The sequence below is a fragment of the Musca vetustissima genome, unplaced genomic scaffold (assembly GCF_032173495.1).
Source record: "Musca vetustissima isolate MV318-11 ecotype Yass unplaced genomic scaffold, APGP_CSIRO_Mvet_v1 utg21216, whole genome shotgun sequence".
In the NCBI taxonomy this organism is placed as follows: Eukaryota; Metazoa; Arthropoda; class Insecta; order Diptera; family Muscidae; genus Musca; species Musca vetustissima.
This window is the reverse complement of record NW_026876153.1, coordinates 26,471-50,700: the sequence shown is the minus strand read 5'-3', so window position 1 is coordinate 50,700 and position 24,230 is coordinate 26,471. Positions and strand designations below refer to the sequence as shown.

General features: G+C 37.2%; 1 protein-coding gene across 1 annotated transcript; it reads left to right on the top strand.

Moving 5' to 3' along the window:
- The first annotated feature begins 276 nt into the window (after window positions 1-276).
- On the top strand, window positions 277-23,526 carry LOC133338633 (ABC transporter G family member 20). Its single transcript, XM_061546802.1, has 8 exons — window positions 277-506; window positions 14,465-14,624; window positions 14,765-15,027; window positions 15,095-15,188; window positions 20,781-21,208; window positions 21,266-21,485; window positions 22,509-22,686; window positions 22,765-23,526. Exons 1-8 carry the CDS (start codon window positions 277-279, stop codon window positions 23,517-23,519), a joined length of 2,328 nt encoding a protein of 775 aa, XP_061402786.1. The 3' UTR covers window positions 23,520-23,526.
- The last annotated feature ends 704 nt before the right edge of the window (window positions 23,527-24,230 follow it).

Below are 24,230 nucleotides of genomic sequence, written 5' to 3'. Positions count from 1 at the left end.
GTTTTAAAAGCCACAAACTTCAGAACCACACAAAATGTTTTAGATATATATGACTAAAAATAAAAACATACAACCTTATCACATCGTAATTGACTTTCTTTTTTACCTCTGTATCCCATTTTCAGACAATTTTCAATCGGAGAGATCATGATAATTCCTAAATATTGCTAACAATATATTAATAAACAAAGCTGTTATTGTTTTCGTCACTGCAAATTGATTGGTTGGTAAATATCAGTTTGACACAAGTATTCCTTAACGACTCTGAAGTTAATAATGGACGCTGAATCAGAAGGGGTACAGCCCGTGAATCCCGCTACCAATGCATCAAATTCTGAAGTCGACTTAGCAGCGCGTCGCCGCCATTTTGTGTCTCAGCCGTCTACCTTAGCATCTCGGCGTCAGCAGGCAGTGTGTGTACGTCGCGCTCACAAGATGTATGGCAGTGCAAAGAATCCGAACGTTGTCCTAGATGGATTGAATATGACAGTTTCAAAAGGTTCAATGTAAGTATTTTCCCTTCCTAACGTTCCATTCGAAGCGTCCAGATAGTTACTACAACATACATACGTGTGCTAATCAGGTGCTATAGGAAATGACTTTAACTTATTGACGCACAGTGGGCCAATTTCAAATCCAGCGGGGAAAACGTCAAAAAATTCACCACCACATTATAGAATAGAGACTTAGACTCAAAAATAGCCAACAATTTTATTGTTGTTGACCCTTACAAGGGTACATTGACTTAAAGGTTTTGTTTGTGACTGATAAGAAAATAAGTATTGGCAACCCTGTCGTGAATGTTCACTAATTTTGTGGTGCTCTGTGCTCGTTTAAAAAATATTTAATTTCTAACAAATTAATCTGTGTTTGTGTTTAAAAGTGTTGTGAAATAATTTTTGTGCATTTTGATCTAATTGGATTGTGAAATTTGACATATTTTTGCTAATATTAATTAATCATTTTAATTCTAATTGGCATTTGTTTCCATTCCCAATTTGTCCCTTTGTTACATAGCATATCGTTAGCTAAAATGCAAAAAGGCGTAACTAACAAAAAATTGAAAATTGACTTTTTGAATGAATATTGTGAATGTCAATAAACTACATGTGTTGACAAAGTTTTACACATCTGCGGTCAAAAAAGGAGCTTCATTTAACAAAAAACAAAAAGACGTAACTACAAGTGGGTTTATTTGATAAATGCAAAAAGGCGTAACTAACAAAAAATTCAAATTTTTACTTAATTGTTATGACTGCCCTTAAATTAAATAACTAAATTTGTTAAAAAAATTATAGTCTATTATTCGTCATATGCAATATCACCCTGCCGGGCATACTTTTTCATTTCACATGACATGTTTATAGTTTTCATTCAAAACAGTTTTTTACTTCTCCTACACAATTATGGTTTTGTTAGTTACGCCTTTTGCATTTTAGCTGACGATATATAGTTGTTTTTTTTTATTTTGTTTTGTTATTTTGACATCTGCGTCCATAACTTTGTAAAAGACTTGCAGTCGGAGCTTGGTTCGACGAAAAAGGAATTTACATCGTTATCAAAACGTTTCGAGAATTTTTCCAATTTGTTCGAAAAGTACCAAGAGCTTGATGAATTTGTATCATCAACGTCTGTGTCTGGGCAGAAAAGCCAATAAAGTCGTGCCTAGTCGCAAACCCACAGTTTCTGTTGGAAATACAACGTCAATATCACAGATACAACGGAAACTGAATGTGTCCAGACTTATGCTAGTGTTGCGTCACATTCGGCCTCGGAAATCGTTAAGGATGTAAATAAAGTGATTAATCTAAAATCTATGAGTATTAGTAGTGCTAGTCTGGAAAAGGCTTCAAAATCTACTCATGGAAATCGGGAATCATCAGTTCAAACATCTAATGCGTCTTCCGTAGCTGTCACTAGCAATTCCCTCCAACCTAGTCAAAGACCAATATGTATGGCTCCCACCATGAAAATTGTATTTGTATCTAGGTTTCCACCAGATATCTCGGCTGAGGATATAAATTATTATATAAAATCAAAAATCGATGGAAAATTCTTTCTACGTTGTTATAAGCTCCGGTCCGCTTTCTCAGAAAGTAGATCATCTTCTAAAATCGTAGTACAAGAAAGTATGTTTCATCGACTAATTTCGAGAGAATTTTGGCCTGGAAAGATCTGAAAATTTAGCTCATTTGCCTCAGAGAGCTGAAATATTGCCAAAAAGCTAAATATGTTTCTCTTATATTCTAAACGTACACCTACATTCATAAATTTCTTTAATGAGGGCTTATACCCAAAGATTAATTATAACGAAAAAAAAAACATTTAAAATGGTAAATATCATTTCCTTAAATCTGATGTAGAGTTATATGTGGGCTATATCAAGAGGTGGACCTATATAAATTATTTTCTATATATGTTATTCCCGTGCACATGAGCAACATATGTGCAATTAATGAACTTCAATACCACGTTCATTGAATATTGACAAAAATATATTTTCCAATACTAGAACATTTTTTTGAGAACATACATTTGAAATGATGTTGTTCATCGTTTGAGGGAATTTATCGTGTACCAATTGAAACCGATTACAATCCACACCGACATTGTGCAAAATACTAGTACTATTAATTGATCATGATCCCATCATGATACCATATTGTAGACCAAAACGGTTACCTCTTGACACTAGTCCATTATATAAAAGTACAGGTGGACAGACAATAATATTCATTTGGCTGGCATTTTGATTACCTCATAACACGATTGCCTTCAGTTCGAAATGTGAATTAGAGAACTGTTATGGCCAGAGCTAGTATTTCAAATTGGCTAGAGATCAACAACAATACCCAACTTATTAACATTGTATTGACGGTCCAAAGTCTATCGTTGCATTTTCAGAAGGGTTTCCGCATTGATTCATAGGTCGACGCGAACATATACCAATATTTTTTCTCCTTAAATTACAGTAATCCGTTAATTGCCAACTTAGTATTTAGAATACACGAACCGCAAATGCAGACCTCATCAAGATATGAGTCACAGATTCCCACAGGTGCGATATAAAAAAAGTAAAGGTGTCCTTCCTTAAATATAATACGCCAGTTCTACAACCAGAAAATTATTAGATTCTTGCAATACGAGAACAGACCAAATGTATTTAGGTTTCCAAATACAAATATGATTAAGTTATAAAAACAATTTTATTGGAATCTAGATTACACTATGCAGCATAATAGAGCTCATTAGTGTGCTAATTATAAAAGTTCGCCTTTTCCATTACGACAAAAATGCGTTGAAAATACCCTGACATGCTTGTTTCTATTACTTTTGCCGGCACAGTATTTATTTATATTCGGTTTGGACTAATAAACTCATATTTTGTACGAACATTTATTCACACACACATATATATCTAAATTTATTGTGGATGGTGCTATAAAAAACCTGCTGAACAACTTTAAAACATTTTCATGGTCAGCTGAAATTAGCGTCAACGTCGGTGCACAACGTCTGCGCCAGCATCAACGTCTATACAATAAACCGTTCAAATCAACAAGGCTAGTCGTACAGACTCGAATCGGAATTATTTGATAAATAAAAAACAAGACGCTAACGACGTGACGTGATGAACTGGTATCTCATATGACACATGCAAAGTGAGTAAGTGTGCATTTCAGTTCACCCGATATGCCGAGGGGTTTGAAACAATAGATGACTTTGTTTGCTTAATTATAACCCTGGTGCCCTGACAATCGTTTCTTACGAAGACAACAGCTTAATTTCAACTAGAGGTTACATTCTTCCCGTCTCCGCATACCTAGTTCGTGTGGTATTTACAAATATTTGTATACCCTCAGCCTTATGGCTAATGAGGGTATATACACTTTGATACGGCAAAAATGTGCATCATCGAGATATTAGTTTTCTTTGGACCCAAATGGGGGATTGGAAGAAATTGAACAAAGGTTTACATACGAATAGAGCCACCATATCCAAGTTTGGCAGAACAGTGGCAAACAATTGTTTACATTTTCATCAATACAAACTCAATCCAGGTTTTCGTTAATTGTTGTAATTGTTGAATGACAATTACACATTCACTTTTACGACCTTCATAATTGTATGGGCGGTTCGGTTATTTAGGTTGTCGATCAACTGGCTGTGGTTCTCTTATCCGCACAAGATAATTGTTGTAACAATCCCAAATCCGCCACTTTAGAAATAAACAGACAGAGGCTACTGTAACTACATGTCGGAGCAAATGAGGCATTTTCATAGGTATTTGTGTATCTGTGGGAGCTTAGCCAAATATGCACATGTATTTATTATTGAAGGAGTGGTGCCCCCCTCACTACCGTCCCACATCCAATTTGGTGTATCTGTAACTACGAACAGAGGAAAGTACATATTTGCATAGAAAACAGGCTAGCTGGGGACTTTTGTGACACCATAACAATTAATCAAAATGTCACAATATTTTTGCACATGTTCTTGCCGGGCACACGCCAACTTCACAACGTGGTGGTTATTGCTGCGTGCCAGCAATTGGGAATTCTGTCAATCATTTTTGAACAAAAAGATTTCAGTCCGATTGATAATGGTTGCTAGCGAACCAAGTGTAGGTCAAAACGTGTGTGTGCACTCGCTTTCATGGTGGACCTGAAAAAAATGTTCTGAGTTTTTTGGTGATTAAATGATGACAAAGTGGTTGTCAATTATTTCCATTGTCAATAAACATTTGGTAGAGTACAGTGTACCATTTTACTCTGCGACGTTGTTTGGTTTTGTGGTGATTTTTCAAACACGCATGAATGTGTTTAATATATCGGCTGATGACCTTTGCTGCTTCTTTTTTGTCTTTAAAATATGTAAAAACTTAAACATAATAATAAATATGATAATAATTAATGCTGTGGCTATTATGCTCAACTGAGTTAGCTGCAGAATATAATTTCAGGTTGTCAATTCGAAGAATATCCCTAAACAAAATTATGTAGGTTTACGTATTGGTTAATCCAACCCTGACCTATTTTATATTATTTTACAAACCATGTTACTTTATAAGTGCTCAAAAAAGAACAAGTGAAGTGACTCAAAGCCAATTTGTTGCAAAAGTACAAAGATTTTATGTAACATATTTATCTTAGTTATGGAATTTGCAAAAATCAAACTATATTTATTGTCTTCCACAATAAAAAGTTGTTAAATTCGATTTAAAAAGGAAAATAACTGTTAGTTAACCCAATTTGAGAGAGCGTTAGTGAGAGCATTTTGGTGTCTATAAAAAAGTGGTTATCTATGCCGAAACCATACTAGTATGGGCTACGTGGATTTAACTAGGGGTATCGCTCACACATTGAATCTGCGGACAGAAACATATACAATAGATAGGCAACAAAGAACGATATCTGTTGTGTATCCAGTAGGATTCACGAATCCTGATCGGAAGAAGGCAAGGGTGAAGGTGTACGAGATACCAAGGAACATATTATATATCCTCAATTTGTTTTGATAATTGGCAACGCTTCTCGATTTTAATGCTGCGGCATTAAAATCGTACTAGATAGGAAAACATGAATCACTCACTCTCAACATGCCTATTTTTCATTAGAATATATTAAATGAACATATGGTTTAACGCCAACTTTTTGCTATTAAAAATTGTCCTCGATTTAAGTCCTTATTTTTGATGGCGGGTATGATAACTCCTCACTGGAAAATCGGAATCCGAAAATGCCAACGGTGTTAGAAAGAGTACATGTTTGGTTCTCGTATCAACTAGGATTATTGACTTTGCACAACAATTAACAAAATGGCGGAACTTTGAAAAAAATTGGAAAATCGTCTATTTTTGACCACAAACTAAGTTAAAAAAATAAGGAAGATCTAGCTATACACTCGCAGAGAAACGTCCCAAAATTTGAAATCGATTAAGTTATTAGTTTTTGCATTATCGTGCCCGCCATTCACAAAAACGCTGTTTGGAGAAAAACGCGTTTAAAGTTTGGGAAGCACTCTTGCTGTCACTTGGTGCTAACACAATATATCGGCTATTTCTTCAAAATTTTTTGAGATTTTCACTTTAAAATTTATAGGGACTTCATATTATATATACGGGCATGGTAGTAATATTAAAATGTTCACAGGTTTAACAGTGTTCAATTTTCTTCTGGATTTTTTTTTTAAATTTACGTTATTTTTTGATTTGACCCCAAAAAATGCCGTTATTTGATTTCACATAGACGTATTGATATTCCACGCTATGAGTCTGACAGTAGGGGACACTGGGGCACCTTCGGGGGAACCTTCGGCAATCGCGATTTCGATATGAAGCTCTCACCGTACATCACTAGTTTCGAAACATAGGTATCGAATATCGAAATAAATAACTGACACAAAGTTTGAAATTTCTAGCTAATAAGCTTATTTAGATACATGGGTTTTTGTATTTTTATAGATGTTTCTGTAATATTTCAATTCCATTTCGTAAGTATTTTGTGTATAGAACTTTTTAAATGTTTAAGACAATATTATTAAAAAGTGGTTAACTACGATGTGTATTATTATAGAAATATTTAAAAATACAATGTTTTTACAAAACTGATCGAAAAAAAATGAAAAAAAACTATAAAAAGTATATTCGGGGTGCATTCGGCATTTTAAAGTGGGGCACATTCGGCCATATACAGATTGTGCAATATTATTTCCTTAAAATGTTTTTGAGCTTGTCTTTAAAACTAATCGTTTAATATGGTTCGAAATTGCATATATAAGATCAAACGTGCTTGTATTGACGAAAAAGTAAAAAAGTTCTAAAGTACAGGCGTGCTGACCTTTTTTATACCATTCACCATGTGGAACAGTAAGCTGTTGGAGAAAATGGACTTATTAACCGAACCTAGTTTTTTATTCCCCGGGAGTCCGAAATGAAAAGTTGTAGCCACGTCACGTCCCACTTTATATGTTTTTTTTTAATTACAGTCACTTCGGTGGGAACAAGGGTTTAAACCCCTCAAAGTACATAACTATAAGATGGATAAGTCTAAACATAGACCTGTGTAGAAAATTGTTCCCAAAAATATGTGCTATGACCTATATTGATAATAGTCTACCCCACAATTTTGAAATTGAATTTAATTTGGTGGGGTTGGTTACAAAATTCATAATACTGAAAGTGGGGTGGTGCCGATATAAAGTAAACGTGGATCGATGTTATTATTTTAGTGGGAAGATTTAAAACCACATTAGAATCCAAAGTATAAAATTTGGATTCTAATTAATAAGTTTTGGCAGGGAAATTTTTACCTAACGATAGTCCAAAATAACAAATTAGAGCCAATTCGGTTGTATTACTTGTTAATGTAAGTTGTGCGGAAATTAAATTCAAAGTTCTGTCTTCAATATTTCGAGCTGTATTGTTGTTTAAGGGGACCCCCCATTCTCGGTGTCAAAAAATTTTATTTATTTTTTCGAATCTACACTAATTCAAGAATGTCTCTACAAAAAAGTGAAAATCTCAAGAACTCTTCCAGATATAGTCGATTTATTGTGTCAGCATCAAGTGATGGCAAAAGTGATTCTCAAACTTTAAACGCATTTTTCTCGACTGTGAATGGCGGGCACGATAACTCAAAAAATAATAATCCGATCGATTCCAAATTTTGGGACATTTCTCTGTGAGTGTATAGCTATCGTATGAACTAGGACAAATCCAATCGGTTGAGATCTTCCTTATTTTTTAACTTGGTTTGTGGTAAAAAATAGGCGATTTTTCAAAAATATTTTTAAAGGTCCGCCATTTTGTTAATTTTCGGACCTCAAAACTTCAAATATATATGTGTGGGTGGGGGGGTTCCCTTAAGTAATAACTGAGGTCCTAGGTAAATATTTCAAGGTGTTGCAAACCAATTTTATATATACTCTCTCCAACTTGTGATGGCGGACGTTATGCGTAGCAACTAGCACCCGCCTATATCATTTTCTCTCACTGATCTCACTCGGTTGGAGTGATTAACATCGGCGAAAAGAGTGCGATTGATGAATAATGTTCGTATATTCATTTTTCCTTCTTGGGAATAGTCGAACACTTTTCGAATTTAATAAAATTTGATATCATAAACTTCACATTTTCGGTGGTTGGTTAAGACACTTTGCGCTACGAAAATCTGGCCCAACTTCTTCAACTTACTTGATATCCACACACTAATTTTAATTTTATTGTACCATACACATATCAGGTGCGAGTCCAGCTGGCTTCAATTGGCTTCATTGTTGTGAGTGGGATTTAGTTTCGTTAAACGTCCAATTCATAATCGTGATAATATGGCAATTTGTAATTTTGAATGGTTGACAACTACATTCAAATATATCGCGTGCGGTACATCAGATAACAAATGCATTTTTATTTCGCTTACAACGGCGTTGGCAGTACAAAAAGGGTCTGCCACATCTGGTTGCAGCCAGTGCAAATGTTGACCAATGCTAAAGTATAGCAGACACGGTTGTGTTAAAATGGCCCCGTCACACGACACACACAAGAAGTATCTGTTGCATGTGACTGAAACTACCGGTGTTAATGGGTGGAAGCGAGCTAAATTTGTTTATTTATATGAATGAGAATTCAATTTAGTGAACTGGCACACCACCTGCCAGTGAAGCGAATTGACAATTGATGGAGGCTAGATGCGACCTAATGTGTGGTACATGCCCATTCGCGATGATCTGCATAGTCAAATGGACGATTAGCACATAGTTGTGTTGAACTGCAAATATTAGTTGGGTTATTTTTACGTCGGGGGATATCGAAGATTATGTTCTGAATTAAAAAGGTAATACATACAGATTCCTGCCCCTACCGCAGACGTGCATTTATTACATTCCGCGCACTTATTTTTGTTATATTATAATATTTTGGGTTCTCATTGGATAACACATCTTCCCACCAAATAATTTCATCTCAAAGGTTGCCTCCATATTTGGTACCCCCAAATTCCGGTAATTTATTTACAATTCAGTGTGGGCATCTTAATTCGATTCGATTCCATTTCTTTCACAATTAAATTAAAAACCAGTGAAAAAGGCAATATAGTTTGACGGGACCTAAATAACTGCCACTAAACTTTTACTTTCTGCGGATCAATATTTCGCAATATTGGTAATATTTCACAATATTTGCACACTTTTGACTGACTAGAGGCCAACAGCTACACATTCTTACCCTGGGATCTTTTCCGAATCACGTCTTCCCGTATGATTCGAATTTTGGTATTTAACAGATAAAAGTCTCGGTTCATTTGACCGATAATTCATTCTAATTAATTGGTCAGATCCCCTTCCCCAAGGAAAACGTGTGTTCGGCTTATAATCGTGGGGTCTAGAGCGACTTTCTAGTCAAAATAAAAGACAAAAATAAAGGTTTGAGTCCAGTTCATCTCCTAAATATCATCTGATCACCATGCGTCATCCTTGACCACTGGAAGCTCCGGGAAACATATGTATAAGACAATTAATAAATGTATTTCGAAGCAGTGGAATTATCTTGAATACCTCTTTTCAATCATTGGCGAAGGTGTATACAAAATTGAAGATTTCTTGTACCTTCTAGTGCAAATTCTACAAAGTGGTCAATCGTTCATTTAATCGTTGCCGTTGCACCTTTCCATGTTCGTGCTTGCATCTGTGATGTATTTCAAATCGTTCCCAAGTGAAATATATGCATAAAAGTAATTGTCTACTTTTACCAGTACATGACATGTGAGGGGAGCTACAAAGTAATGTCATGAAATAACAAAATGTGTACAGAACTCACTCTGATACTCGATGACCATCGCTCGGCCGGAATGTTCTCTGTACTGCCACATACATCCGTACCCGTATTCGCTTAGCTTTGTGTGTATGTGTGGGCCATTAGCGATTCGTCGCCTGACAATTGTCTATTTGATAACATTATCAAACAAGGACTGGCCAGCCATGCAACAAATCGTCTTAAACTGTTTCCTCCACCCCGAATGGTCAAATAGCCTTTTCGGTTGTCGCCTACGCTCAGATTGCTGCCCAATGAGCAAATACAGGCTGTCATAAGCATGCCATATTATGAGTGAATGGGTGCGATATGGATGTGTGGATAAGGGGATACTCGGTCCCCTGACATATCGCACAGTGTAACAAAATGGATCTGTATTTCACTATTCATCAAATCAGCAACGTACACAGGATTTCATTTCGGGGGGAGGGGGCCTGATGCAAACATAAATTTACTGTGAAAAAAATTCATTTCGGGGGGGCCCGGGCCCCCTGCGTACGTCCCTGCATCAAATTGAATAGTTGATATAACATTGTTGAGCATGTACAAATTTGAAGCTTCGATAAGCTCATTTGATAAAATTTTATTTATTCCGATTCATTACTGATATTTACGGATGTTAATTATATATACTGTGGTGGTCACGTAATTAAAACATTTACTGTGGTAAACATTTTGTAATTGGCCCTCAATTCGTTGGATTTTTTTATTTTTTTTTTTTTTTTAATACAGAACACTTAGATATACTGCACTTAAGAGACTAAGGTGAAAATATAAAATTATTGCATGCAATTCTTCTTCATTGTGTAAGTTTTCATTTTACTGCATTTTTTTGAAAATATGAAAAAAACTCATTAAATTTGTTTAATTATGTAACTAAGTACCAAAAACATCATTACAAATAAAAATCTTAGCTGTGTGCCAGAAACTTTTACTGGTCAACATAGGCGTTTATCTCTGTTCATTCTGTTGTGACTGATATATTTTTAGATGTTTCAAATTTTTAGAGATTTCAAAATTAAGGTTATACAAATCGTATGTACGGTGCATATAAGCAATTTTTTTTTTTTTTTTTGCATAGTAAAGTTCATAGGGCGACACACTTTGTGAATCTGCGAAGAATATTGAAAATTCTCATATTTAGTTAGTTATAAAATTCGAAATGAGTTAAATTGTGCGGTCCGTAAATCTAGTGTTAACAGAGTCCAGCCAATGTGTTCCTGTTGTTACATTGTTTTACGAGGCACTGTGCTCCTGCCTTCACATTTTTGTGGACAGCGGTGTTGGCTGTGGTATTGCTGAAATAAAAAGTATTGTGTATTCGGAACAAAAGACTCGAGCGTGGCTGAAGGGGTCTTTAAAAAACTTTTGCTCTTTATGTTTTTATTAAACGCCTTTACTTTGTTTGAAGTTCGCCAGACATTACTGCCAACGTTGGTGGTATCTTTCGCCACTCCTCCCCCCCCCAACCGTCCCTTTGAATTTTTTTTTTGTATTTTTGGCTCACTCTCTTTTGTTATTTGTCTAAACATAATTAAATTTGTATGCCGAGGCCCTTCATCTGTTCTTTGGCTTCTAGCAATAACAATAACAAACAGCAAACAGAAGATGGACTAGAAAGGCAACTTTGTTTTTGTTACAGAAGGAATGGCTGCTGACAGAGTCTCATTGACTCGGACAGCTAATGATGCTCAGGCCTACTTGGTGTTTGTGTAATTATTGGCTAATCATGTGCCGTTAAGAATTATATTTCTTTCATTACGAAGGCAGTTCCGAACAACAAGACCGTTACGTTAAAGTTCGATAAAATCTAAATCTCAGTCGTCTATGATTTGCCTCATCATCATTATCACCAGCAACAGTGATTTCTGCCACATCGGGGTCGTTAACAATTTAGTACGCACATTCTCATTACGGCGGGAATCAGATATGGTCCGTCAGAAATAGTGACGTAAATGTCATACGTTTCAGACGTATAATACATACATCAGCAATTTCGGAAACCTATCTGAAACCTCCATGTTTTCAACTGAAAATTAATTTTCAATATAGCCATTAGATCTGGGGATCATTTCATCTGTTAAATGTCAAGACCGGAAAAGCATTGTACCAAAACAACTTCTATGTTTGTTTTTTCTTTGGAACAATTGTAAAAAAATGATTCGCATGGAGGCAGAAGCTGTTTCAAAATATTAAAAAAAGCTGGAGGCAAGATCATTTTGTAAAGGCATGTTTAATATTAAATTGGGAGTTTAAGTTTTAAAAATAGTCACAACATAATCAACACGAAAGAATGGTATTTTACTATTCCTCGTATCCAAACCCAAGTACCAAATTTAATGTTTTATTGATCCAATGTCTCGTAGAAGTGCTGCCGTAATCAAATATATATTCACGTTTTGCTGTCGATTACTAACAAAAAGTGCTTATTTTGACCAAGCAAAATTGTGTGCATTTAGTTTTCCATAGAATATTTGTTATTTCAAAATATATTTCACGTTAATATTTTTTTATGAATAAATTTATTTCTGAAAAAACTTTCACTATAAGTTTATTTTTAAAAAAGTTACAGGTCATTTATTCAGTTTGCAATTTCAGTTGCTTTGGTTTTTGGCCTCCAGTTTACATTTAAATGTTTCTAGTAAAATGTCATCCATTAGTTATATGAATATATTTTGTCCATGTTAAAATTGTACCCTTATCACTAAATCCGCCTTAGAAACCAATTATATACCTGTATACCCAGGAATTCAAAGTAGACAAAATATTTTTTTGTTAATTTTAACTTCAACTTGATATGCTAATAATAAAAATCCGACTTTCCATTCCGACAAAAATCAAACTACCATGAACTCAAGTGTACTATAAATATCGACTGATGGGTACATACATATATATACGATACTGTGAAGTTAGGTGTTTTTTAACAATAGTGTCTTGGAATGCACATTTGTCTCCTTTCAAGCTTACTGAGTTAGATTACAATTCGTTTAATGAGTCAGGCTAGTCCTGAATATCACAACCAATTAAGAAACATTCACTGACAATCAGTTGACCATTGTTTAATGTGGTAGTGGAAGGGATTCCGGAAAGTTCGTAGAAGTGCTGCTATGTTCTCACACTCAGTGCTGAGCCAATAACCTAGAATCAATGGCAAAGTAATATTTACTATTACCATTGCAATCATTTCGTTGGCATTTCATTTGGCTGGTCATGTCGTACGCTATGGAGCGAAACAAAAGTTGTTCGGCCAATAGAAACCATTATGCCCCGGGTTACTTACGCTACAAGACTAGACTCCTTGCTATTGTAGTTTTATTTTAATGGTTAATCAGGTGATTTCCGGCAAAATAAAAACTTATTTTTAATTATGGATTTCTTCAGACAAAATTCGACAACATGTGTCATATCAAAAATGAAAGTAATGCATCTACAACGGAATGGACTTTAGGGTAATGACTCGATGCATGCCCTTCCCTGTTTCGATTTACCCACCAATAGCCTAACTAACCAGAGAAAATGTTGTGAGTACAACATAAAATATAATATAATAACAATCCAATGAACCTTCCAATCGGCATTAGGTACACCCTGTACACTTGTTCCTCGTAATATCGATTGTTGTCTATTTGAACAACATTATGAAAAATGATACACATTAAAGATTCTGACAATAGCATAACTGCCACTCTCCGACACTGGCTGATGTAAAAGTGGCCTGTTCACTGTTCACTCATTGTTGTGGTTGCTTTTTGTTGATTCTTCCCTTCTGCTTTGAGGTTAGGCATTAAACAAACCACTGAACGAACGTGTAAAGCACACAGAATGCCACAAACTTACAAGGAAATTTCGTAGAGACAAACCACAGTTAAACACAGACCGACGGATTTGTAAGCAGGGAGGCTGCTCCCGTACTCGACATTGCATGGAGGCAGTACGTGCGGACTCATAATGTTCTTCGCTGCCACCCCACCAGCGACAATTACCAACAAAAATCCAAGTTCCCATAAAAGTTAATTAAAATAGCAAAACAAAAGAGAAAATCCTGCTGCCCAATTTTGAGCAGTACTGGACACACAAATCAAAGAAATTTTCAATTCAAAGGATCTTCCATTTGGAATCATAAGAGGCCACTTTTCTTTTTATTAAAACAAAAAGAGAATGTACAAAATATGTTTGATTTTGAATTTCTTTAAGAGCCTTTGTGCCTATATTTTCATATCTAAAGCCAATTACATCAAATAGGGGCACATACATGCCATACTCTTTTCTCTACAGAGCTCCACTCCATAATTCCGGACTAGTAGTCAACATAATTATATTATGCAGTCGGCGCGTAAACATTTTATTATCGTGCCATAATCAGATCCTGCCTGGTATTTTCGTTCTCTTGAAAGTTTTGGCCGCATGTGCCTAATGAAGTGGCTTTAATTTTATATAGTGCCTATATAAAGGTGCCGACCCAGAAAAGCCCTAAAAACAGAAGGAGCTTGAAGTTAAAAATCCATGTGACATGCACCTGTAAGCTGCAGATTATGGCACTGGTATTTAAAATAAATACCATCTTATTATTTCAAATTTGACACATAGTACTTTGGTGGAACATCAGGGTTATTACAAATTCCCACACATTATATTTTTTTTCTCATCTTGTAGATATGGATTATTGGGAGCCTCTGGATGCGGCAAGACAACACTACTCTCATGCATTGTTGGACGAAGGCGATTAAATTCTGGTGAAATTTGGGTTCTCGGTGGACGTCCTGGTTCAAGGGGTTCTGGTGTACCAGGCCCTCGAATCGGATATATGCCCCAGGTAAGACCTTACACATGTATGTGCGCGTACACATCGGTCCGTAGGAAATATAAATCTGCCCAGACGCATATGGGCGGACCGATATGGTCAAAATTAATATTACGTTGCAGTATTTCGTGTTAATGCTTCTCTCACGTTAGGAGGTGGCACTGTACGGTGAATTCACAATGAGGGAGACACTGAAATACTTCGGCCTAATTGCGGATATGTCCGCAGTTGACATTGAAGACAGGACCGAATTTTTACTGAAACTGCTGAATTTGCCGCACGGATCAAAGTTTGTGAAAAATTTAAGTGGAGGCCAACAGAGACGTGTAAGTCTGGCGGTGGCATTGCTTCAGGAGCCTGAACTTTTAATTCTGGATGAGCCCACCGCAGGTGTTGATCCCGTATTGCGTCAGAGGTAAGCCACAAATCAAACTAACTACGACGCGCCACCAACCCTATTTATGTAATTGTTTTATTTTTAGCATATGGGATCATCTAGTAGACATAACCAAGAACGGCAGCACCACTGTAATAATTACAACACATTACATCGATGAGTGCGCTCAAGCGCATGCGGTAAGTAGACCTGTTTGTGCCTTCAGCCGGGAAACCAAATCAAATATAATTTGAGTTGATGTATATTTCTGGCAGGCGCTTTTCAATTAATCCCCAATTAGAAATGTGAAAATTCAGCTAATTTGTTATAAAATGCGGCATACGCCCTAATACTTTTTTATGTGCTTTGTACCACGTGGGCCCATATAACACTTTATTTTTAATAATAAAGATCTACTCATTATAGTAACCCCTTCGGTGACCTGTTTGCGACTCGGACTTTTAAAATACCTTAATGTCAGTGATATGCCAAAATATTGATACACTTTTTTAAAATTGTATGCAAGGAAAATTTGACTCCGATCTTTAAATATAGCGAAAATCTATATCTGTTCGCTTTAGGATTCTATTCAGACAGACTGACATCAAAATTATTATAAAAAATGTTTTCTAAAAATATAAGTATTATAGAATACATCAAGTGTTTTGCAAGTTGATTGTGTGTGATTGAGAGCACGCTTTCAAAAGTAAAGCTTGCGATACGACAAGGCGTGCTTTCAAAAGCCATTTATCAAAATCTCAATGAGGCATGCAACTCAACTATGCTAGAAGCCGTAGTGAGATTTCTGTCAGTCGCAGGACTAAGGATCAGGCGAGGAAATAAAGAACATAGTCTTGACAATAGCAACTAAAAATTGTACTTAAATAAACCTTCAAATGGAATTTCATTCCATACCGACAAAATGCGGCTAAACTGCTATGTGTGGGTTGTTTTCTCTTTCCGCCGGCAATTTACTTAAATAAGTACGATTGCGTAATTCGTCAACATTTTCCATTAAATATTGAAATAAAATGTTGCATTTAAAAAGTTTAACATCATCGAGAAATGTTCCTAATAGACTGGCTACAAAATATGTGGAGTTAGACATATTTTGTAGGCAGTCTATTACACTGGCTACGAACTCATGTCGAAATTCGTTGAAGACTGGGATGTGGCTAATAAAATAACAAGGAACGTTTACAAAGGGGTCCTTTAAGCTTTTAATGCGAAAATAACTTAAATGAATGTCAAGGCACAGAACCCATCAGAACTGCGAGAAGAGCAAAACATAAACATATACGTGGAACTAAATAAAACAGGGATACGAAACAGAACTGTTGGTTTGCCGTTCGCAGTGTCTTGCTTTGTAGTTGGCTACAGCTGTGGCGCCTGTAAGTTTGATGGCAAACGTCATTTTATGATTTGTGTGAATTTGCGGTTAAGCCTGTTAGGCCAACTTTCTCATAAAAGACCACACAGTCAATCTTGCAAAAAATCCTCGAATTTGAAGGTGGTATATGAACTTATGTGTGATCGCTACGTCCACACTAATAACTGCTCTGGTTTACACAGTCCTACAGGCCGCTGGTTTAAGGTGTGTATATTAATATCCCAACATTTAACCATGACATGTCACCGCGAGCTCCTGTCCTTGCAGTTGTTTCATCGTCCAAAGAGCTGGTGATTAATTGTTCGCATTAATTTTGCGAACAACAGTACAAACGCCATCAAGTCAAGAATGTTCCAGCAAAACCACATACACACACACACACTTTCACACCCTTCTGCGTGCGGACACCATCTAGACGACAGAGTCCGATGGGATTCTTGCCGAAAGGAAATCAGCATCCGCACTAGTCACAAGGGTAGTGCTTTAAATGTTTAAAACACATTGTGTTAAATCTCCATTTTATTGCTCTCTGCAAAGAGTGATTGTGTTAAAAAGACAAACATTTATTGTATTGGCAAACAAAGCGAGAAAAGGACAAAATGAACGACAACTCCCATAGAAGTTTGTCCGAATGGATAATGGCCATGTGACTACGTGTGACAATAAAAATGTTATGGCCCCTCCATTTTGCCACCTCATGCACATTCCCAGATCTACAATTTCCCCGAACGTAGAAATGTCTTTGGCAATTTGGTTGCTGCGGTGGACAAGCGGTGAGAGGTGGCGTACAAATGCACCCATTGTTTAATCCCGCATAGATATCAAACATCTTCATGAAGGCCGCTCCCGCCCTGCACATCCTAGTCTTCACGAACTACATTCGACTATGTTTTAATCATTACTGCTATTTCTACCCCAAACCAAGTTAAGCACAAAAAGCTCCAATTGTTCCAACAACTTGGGCTGCGAATACATTTAACAATGCTTGTATGTATGTGTGTAGCCAGCGTTATTTATTTCCATATACTTTATATGCTAATTTCCCTAGTAATTATTGAGGGAGGAGACGCCAAACAAAGAAAGAAATCTGCAAACCAGCCAACAAGATATGTATCGTTATCGTGACATTGTCGGTGTCGCCTGGAAAATTAATGGAATGAAAGTTTGCCAGATGAATGTCTTCAAGTTTGAATGAAGGTTTTAAGGCCGCAAATAAATATTAAGCCAACATTACATTGCGGTAATCTGTTCGAGTGGAAATAGTGGCCGTTGTTCGTATAAATTGGTATACTATTGAGTTAATAGATATTTTGTATGAGATTCATACAATTAATTTTTACCGCCGGAGCCACCAATTATTCCACCTAATTCAAGACATGGATTTCTCCGCGTTCGCAATACAACTGTTGACGTAAAAATATAGTAGTAGTATACGTTATATTCGTCATTCCGTTTGCAACACACCGAAAAATCACCGGAGACTCTAATAAAATATGTGCATACTCTTGACCAGAATGAAATTTAATGTCGATCCAGCCAAGTCCACCTGTTAAAATCACGATGGGGTTTTCGTTGAGTATCAAATTTCCCTACCAAAAATCATAAATATTGGTCCACATTCTACCACATTGGGAGCACAATACATATTACATTTTTTACCCACTCACCACCTCGCATGTCCGAACTGAACAAAGTCGGATGGTTTGTCGACGATGCTCCAAATTCCGATAGAAAGTTCCCTTTGCATTGATCGGTTACCATCGAACGTAACAAATTAGCATTTGTCAATGTGCAAGTTTGTACTTTCATAGAGAATGCCCTGCAGTAATTTGGTCGTTTCAAAAGTTTTACTTCCCCGCATATTCTGTCACTCTCTTGGAAACATGAATACATGGATACATAAACTCACACACATACAGATAAGCAACAACCCCTTGGTGTGCCACAAACGAAGTGCATCCAAACAAACAGCAACAATAACGACAGTTATTTTAAAGCTGTAGCAACATAAATATATTTACGAATATATCCATGCACAGGGTGTTTTTTTAGAGCTCATGAATCGACTATAATTTGAATGCAGTTCAGTACGCTTTGAAACTATGCTGAGGTCATCCGTACTAATTTGATAGCTGCTCGTGCCTTTAGTCCGAAAGGGTCCGAAACAGGCATGCATATGGCACAACACCCTATGAATATCTGTAGTTAGAATGTGTGTTGGTATTTTGGGAAACACACAGACACATGCATGCATACTGTGACATATCGTCTGTAGATTTGTTAGTCGAATGTGACTTTTAATATGATTGGAATTTTATGCATCACCGCCTTAAACTACAGAGCGACTCATTTCAACCCCACTGTGAAGCCCATTTAGAAATGAAGAAATGGTACAGTGGTTCCAGTCAAGTCTATTTGTAACATTTTAACTTTATAAAAAGTTCAGAGGCACATATCAGAATGGTGTCAGACATTCCCTCTTTCTAACTAAAATTATTTTTATTGGAGAACATAACTGTGAGAAAAAAATGCTGGCGACCCACTGTATATGGCAGACAAAGATGGAAGCGAACAATTTCAAATGCAGATAGTTTTACTGCTTTTCACCCTACTTGTTTTAAGCAACATTCAAAATCAGAACAAAAACTTTTTATAAGGATAATATTTATTCATGTGATACGAATTCAAACAAGCCCGAGCCAAAACCAACGCCACAACAAAAAGTATGTCTAACTGAGGGAACTAAACTGAACAGAACTGAAACGAACAGAACAGAACTGTTGCCGGCATTCTTTGTGTCTTTTTCTACGATTCCGCTTTTATTCAGCTTATGGCCTTAAATTGTTGACTTGCCTGCTTGTGGGTGGAGACGAAAGTTGCTATCTTTGGTGCAACAATAGTTTGGTTTGACATGTTTGCGGTTTGTATTACACCACCGCCACCCCCTCGCCTTTCTCTCGCAGTTATTTAGTCCAAAAGCAACAAAGCCTTCACAACCAGCATATGATGCGCCGGGGAGGTTCTTTGTTTTCCCATGGTATTTGTCTCCTATATTGTCGCATACTAAACATATTCTGGGAGGGCTAATGCAGAGTTCTGCGGAAGGTTAACCGGGTTCTGATGTCGATGTCATCATAGGACAGAATCGCTGTGTTATGTTTGTGTCTGTTATACGCCTTATCACATAAGCATATAAAAAGTATTTGTCGTTTCTATAAAATGGCAAACGATTTAAATATAATTTCTGAAGTCATACTGTTCCACACTATATCATATCCTCGGAATGTACATCCCATAGGAGTGTGGAAAATGAATATTAATGGGAGGCAATGGACTATTTTCCCCAATTCTGATAATGAATGCATGTGGACCGCAACAAATGTTCAATATTTAGTGGATTGATTACATTCAATTCAATTAGTTTTTCCCCTTCACCCCTGAATGATGCCGGCCGAGTGTATTCTCATTTGGCTTATATACAGTATCAGAAACCTGAATCGGATTACAGACACACAATTTACATGTACAATTTTTACCCAAACATGATGGCTCCATCCTCTTATTTCACGTTTTGACTCAATTTCTTGATTTGCTTTCGCTGGTGCGACGAGGGACAATCCGAACTTTATCAATCTTCCAATAAAGTTCATTAATTACCCATTGAACGCAAAACGGAGCAAGCGGCCCTGGCAAGGACATGAATATGTAATTGTAATGCTGTTATAATTACAGAAGCTGACCAAGAGAAATGCGAAAAGTTTTCGAATACAGACCATACACTCGCTTGAACGCAGACGGACTTACACAGACATCCAAGCAGATGTGTTCGTGGCCAGAGCACGGCGATATAAAAACAAGAACCATCTATAAACTCAAGTGAAACACAGCGTTGCGGGCTTCGCTTTCACGTCCATTCTCCTACACATGCGGACAGAGCAGGGAGGATGGGAACCTAACTAAGTGTGCATCTTTTCTGACATGCCACTAAGAAGCGAAAAAGCGGCAAAGGCATGACGATGTGTCTAGTCATGTTCGAACATAAATCAATTAAGTCAATTTCCGCCTGCTACCGGCTAAAATTTCCGGCCCGAACGATAGCTACGACAGGGTGTTAGGGTGCTTGTGGGAGGTTATAATTGTGTTTTTTGATGGCAAGACTACTTGGAAGTTATGCAAAACCACGATTATACATTTGCTTTGATAGAAGCCTAGACATTACAAACAGGACCATGACGTCGACGGGAAATGGGCGAATGTTCGTAAAACTTGGCAATATTTCAAGGTACAAGTAGTTTTTGTTCTGCTCTTCCAATTGAAGGGGTTAATCAATGCAGTGTGATTTATATAAAACAGAGGATAGACGCTAAATGCTGGGTATCTACAAAATTATATTATTTTTTAGATTGGATTGCTACGTGGAGGTAGAATGTTAGCAGAGGAATCGCCCGAATATTTAAGACAGCAGTACAATGCCGAGTCCTTGGAGGAAGTATTCTTGAAGTTGGCAATTCTGCAAAATATGGGCAAACGAAGGCGTTCCTCCATTGCCCAAGAAATCGTCGAACAGGTGTCAGTGCCGGCCATCTCAAATCCAGCGCTTGACTTATCCGATGAGCAGGGGGCAGCAGAAATTTCTGGGGAATTCGGTGACAACATATCAATGTCTTCGGCAATTCGTGACCCCATAACCTCATCGTCAGTTCCGGCACCACCTCTGCCCCCGGAACAAGAAATACCTGCATCATTCTGGTACCATTTACACGTCATGAGTGGCAATCATTTACATGCTCTGATGTGGAAGAACTTCCTGTGGATGGTACGCAACGTAGGGTAAGTGTGTCTCTATGCTATTATTATTCTATTATATTAAATTCTCCTTGACTACAGGGTAATGTTATTCATTCTTGGACTGCCTGTTGTCCAAATAATTTTGTTCTGTTACGCGATTGGCCATGACCCCACTGGTCTAAAGATAGCCGTTTCCAATCACGAACTCTCGGATGAGATGGTAGCCCAACAATTCTGCCCCCAAACGATGGGGTGCAATCAGACAATGTTGAGTTGTCGCTACCTGGACATGCTTGTCAAAAATAAGAGCTATGTTTTGGTAAGTACATTAAAAATGGTACTAAAAATTTTACTAAATTTGAGTGAACGGACAGAGATGGAAATGGTAAGTTAGGAATTAAAGGAATTATGGAAGGAATTATGGACACGAACCGGATTAAATGGTACTAAATATGGTCGAATTTGTTTTGTGTGAACGGGTAGGACGGAAATCCTAAAATTTAAATAAATAAAGGTACAAAATCTTGGTAGAATTTAGATTTGAGTGAACGGATAGAGATTAAATACTTATATCTGGAATTAAAAATACTGTTAGAGTAAGGATTGAGGTAGTGTTATAAGTACGAAACGTTGTAAATGGTATTATTGGAGTGTAGAATTAAGATTAAATATACTCAAGAGCTGTACTGTAGATTACTTTTCAAGTTGAGACAGGAAATTCGAATTTATGTATACAAATAGTACGAAATTCACTAAATTTTGAACTATTTGGATTTGGGTAACGGAGAGAGCTCGAAACTTAAAATTTGGAATGTGGGTTGAAAGAAGTACCAAAGGGTTTTTGGTACTAACTAGTGTAAAATGTGATAAATCTGTATAATGGAAAAAGAAGGAGATTTCGGAACTTAGTGCTTATGTGTATGAAGAGTACTAAATGGTAGTAAACTTGATATTAGATGTAGGAATAGAGGTGGAATTCGAAATTATAGAATAACAAATTATACAATATTCACGATTTCCATATTAAATATTATTTATTTGTTTTGTATTCCCTTTCGGCATACGTAGTTGCGGGCACTTCGCTAGTTTATTTATAAATGATTTTGCAATTTACTAACGAACCGCCGTCACGTATATTAGATGCTGGCTCTGTCGGCACAAACTAGCCGGAGCTCTCGCAATCAATATATGCTATTAATGGGGTAAAATTAATTATAACCAAGCAAAACCTTCAATAATGTTTAACCGCTCATTTTTCGCACGATGTATACTAAATCCGAAAGGAGGATTTCAATTGAGTCGACTAAATATCATTGAAATTATTAACAATTATTTCCCACAGACATATACTTACAGCGACGAAGAGGCCCATGACCTGGTCAGAAGAGGCAAAGCCTGGGGATCCCTTATATTCCAAAGCAACTATTCAATTTCGTTGGTAGACCGAACTGAGAATGCCCGTTACACTGACGACGCGACTGTGGAATCGTCTGAGCTCGACGTCCGCCTAGATATGTCAAGTAAGTTGCGGAGAAAGACAGATGTGTGGTTGGTATTAAATTCAGCTCGACATGTACTAACCGTTGTCATACTTTCAGATCAGCAAATATCCACGCTCATTTACAGAGATTTGCAGTATACGTTTTTCGATTTCGTGGAGAAAATGCTTTTGGACTGCGAGCTAAATCCGAAGTTAGGTCGAGTTCCCGTTGACTGGAAGGATCCCATTTACGGGTTCAACAATCCGAATTTCACGGACTTTGCAGCGCCTGGAGTCATCCTCACCATTATATTCTTCTTGTCGGTGGCCATAACTTCGGGAGCCATGCTGATTGACCGGAACGAGGGCATGCTGGAGAGATGTTTGGTAGCCGGAGTTACGGGTCCTGAAATTCTATTCTCGCAAGTGTTTACTCAGTTCACCGTGATGTTTGCCCAAATGATATTTGTCCTCGTAGTCAGCTTCTATTTCTTCAACCTGACAGTGGTGGGAAACATTTGGCTTGTGGTCGGTCTTTGCCTTCTAAACGGCCTGTGTGGTATGTGCTTCGGTTTTGTCATTGCCTGTGCGGTAGATACTGAGCGCACGGCAACATATGTAGCAATGGGATCGTTTCTGCCCATCGTAATGTTGTGCGGCATAATTTGGCCGATAGAAGGCATGTATCCAGTCCTCCAGTTCATAACCTTCTTCCTGCCACTTACCAAACCTACCGAATCGCTGCGTTCGATCCTGCAGCGGGGTTGGGATATGTCCAATCCATCTGTTTATGCTGGTTTTATATCCATATCATCCTGGGTGCTAGTCTTCCTTGTCCTGAGCATATGCCTGCTCAAGTTTAAAAAGGGATAAACCTTCAGTTTTTTACGTTCTAACAATAAAATCGTCAGCTGAACGTTTTGTTTTGTCAACTAGCCGACCTATAACCACAAACCAATTTCCCCCAGCCAGCCAACACAAAACCCTCTCGGTATATGTAGATGATGATCGCAGCCAAATTAGTATTTAATTGTTTCACTTTGGACTCTCTAAGGACTCGGGCACACACGCGTACACAACAATTCGGTCATTCGCCAAGGAACATTCAACCAATACGCGTATACTGAACGGGAAGACAGCTGATTTAGTTTTAAGATATTTAAGAGACAGGGACATCCTAGTTTTAAGTACACCATCTCAATATTCGATATAATTTTGGTTAACACAAAGTAGCTTTAAATAAACAAACAAAATGGAAATCTAGAAATCAGCCAAGAATTTTTATTACAGCATCACGAAAGGGTGAGTGCTTGTGACAACAACATGCCCTTCAATATCACTCTCATTGAGTTGCTAATAAAAATGCAAAATTTTACAATTAATTTTTCTTTCCTCGTTTCGTTTCCTTTACTCTACCGCCATCAGCATCAGAGAATAAATCCCCAACGTTTCTTTGCAACAGGCTGAACAGGATGGAGGTTTGGTAGTGAAGACGGAGATGGAGATGCCTAAATGTTCAACAATTGACTTTTTGAACTTTTGGCAAGTATTATGTTGCAGGACGGAAAGTTGAATGTTACTTCG

Coding starts and splice junctions, on each gene's coding strand:
- LOC133338633 (XM_061546802.1), top strand. CDS start 277: ATGGACGCTGAATCAGAAGGGGTACAGCCCGTGAATCCCGCTACCAAT. Junction 15,028..15,094: donor GATCCCGTATTGCGTCAGAG/GTAAGCCACAAA, acceptor TTTTATTTTTAG/CATATGGGATCATCTAGTAG. Junction 21,209..21,265: donor TGGATGGTACGCAACGTAGG/GTAAGTGTGTCT, acceptor CCTTGACTACAG/GGTAATGTTATTCATTCTTG.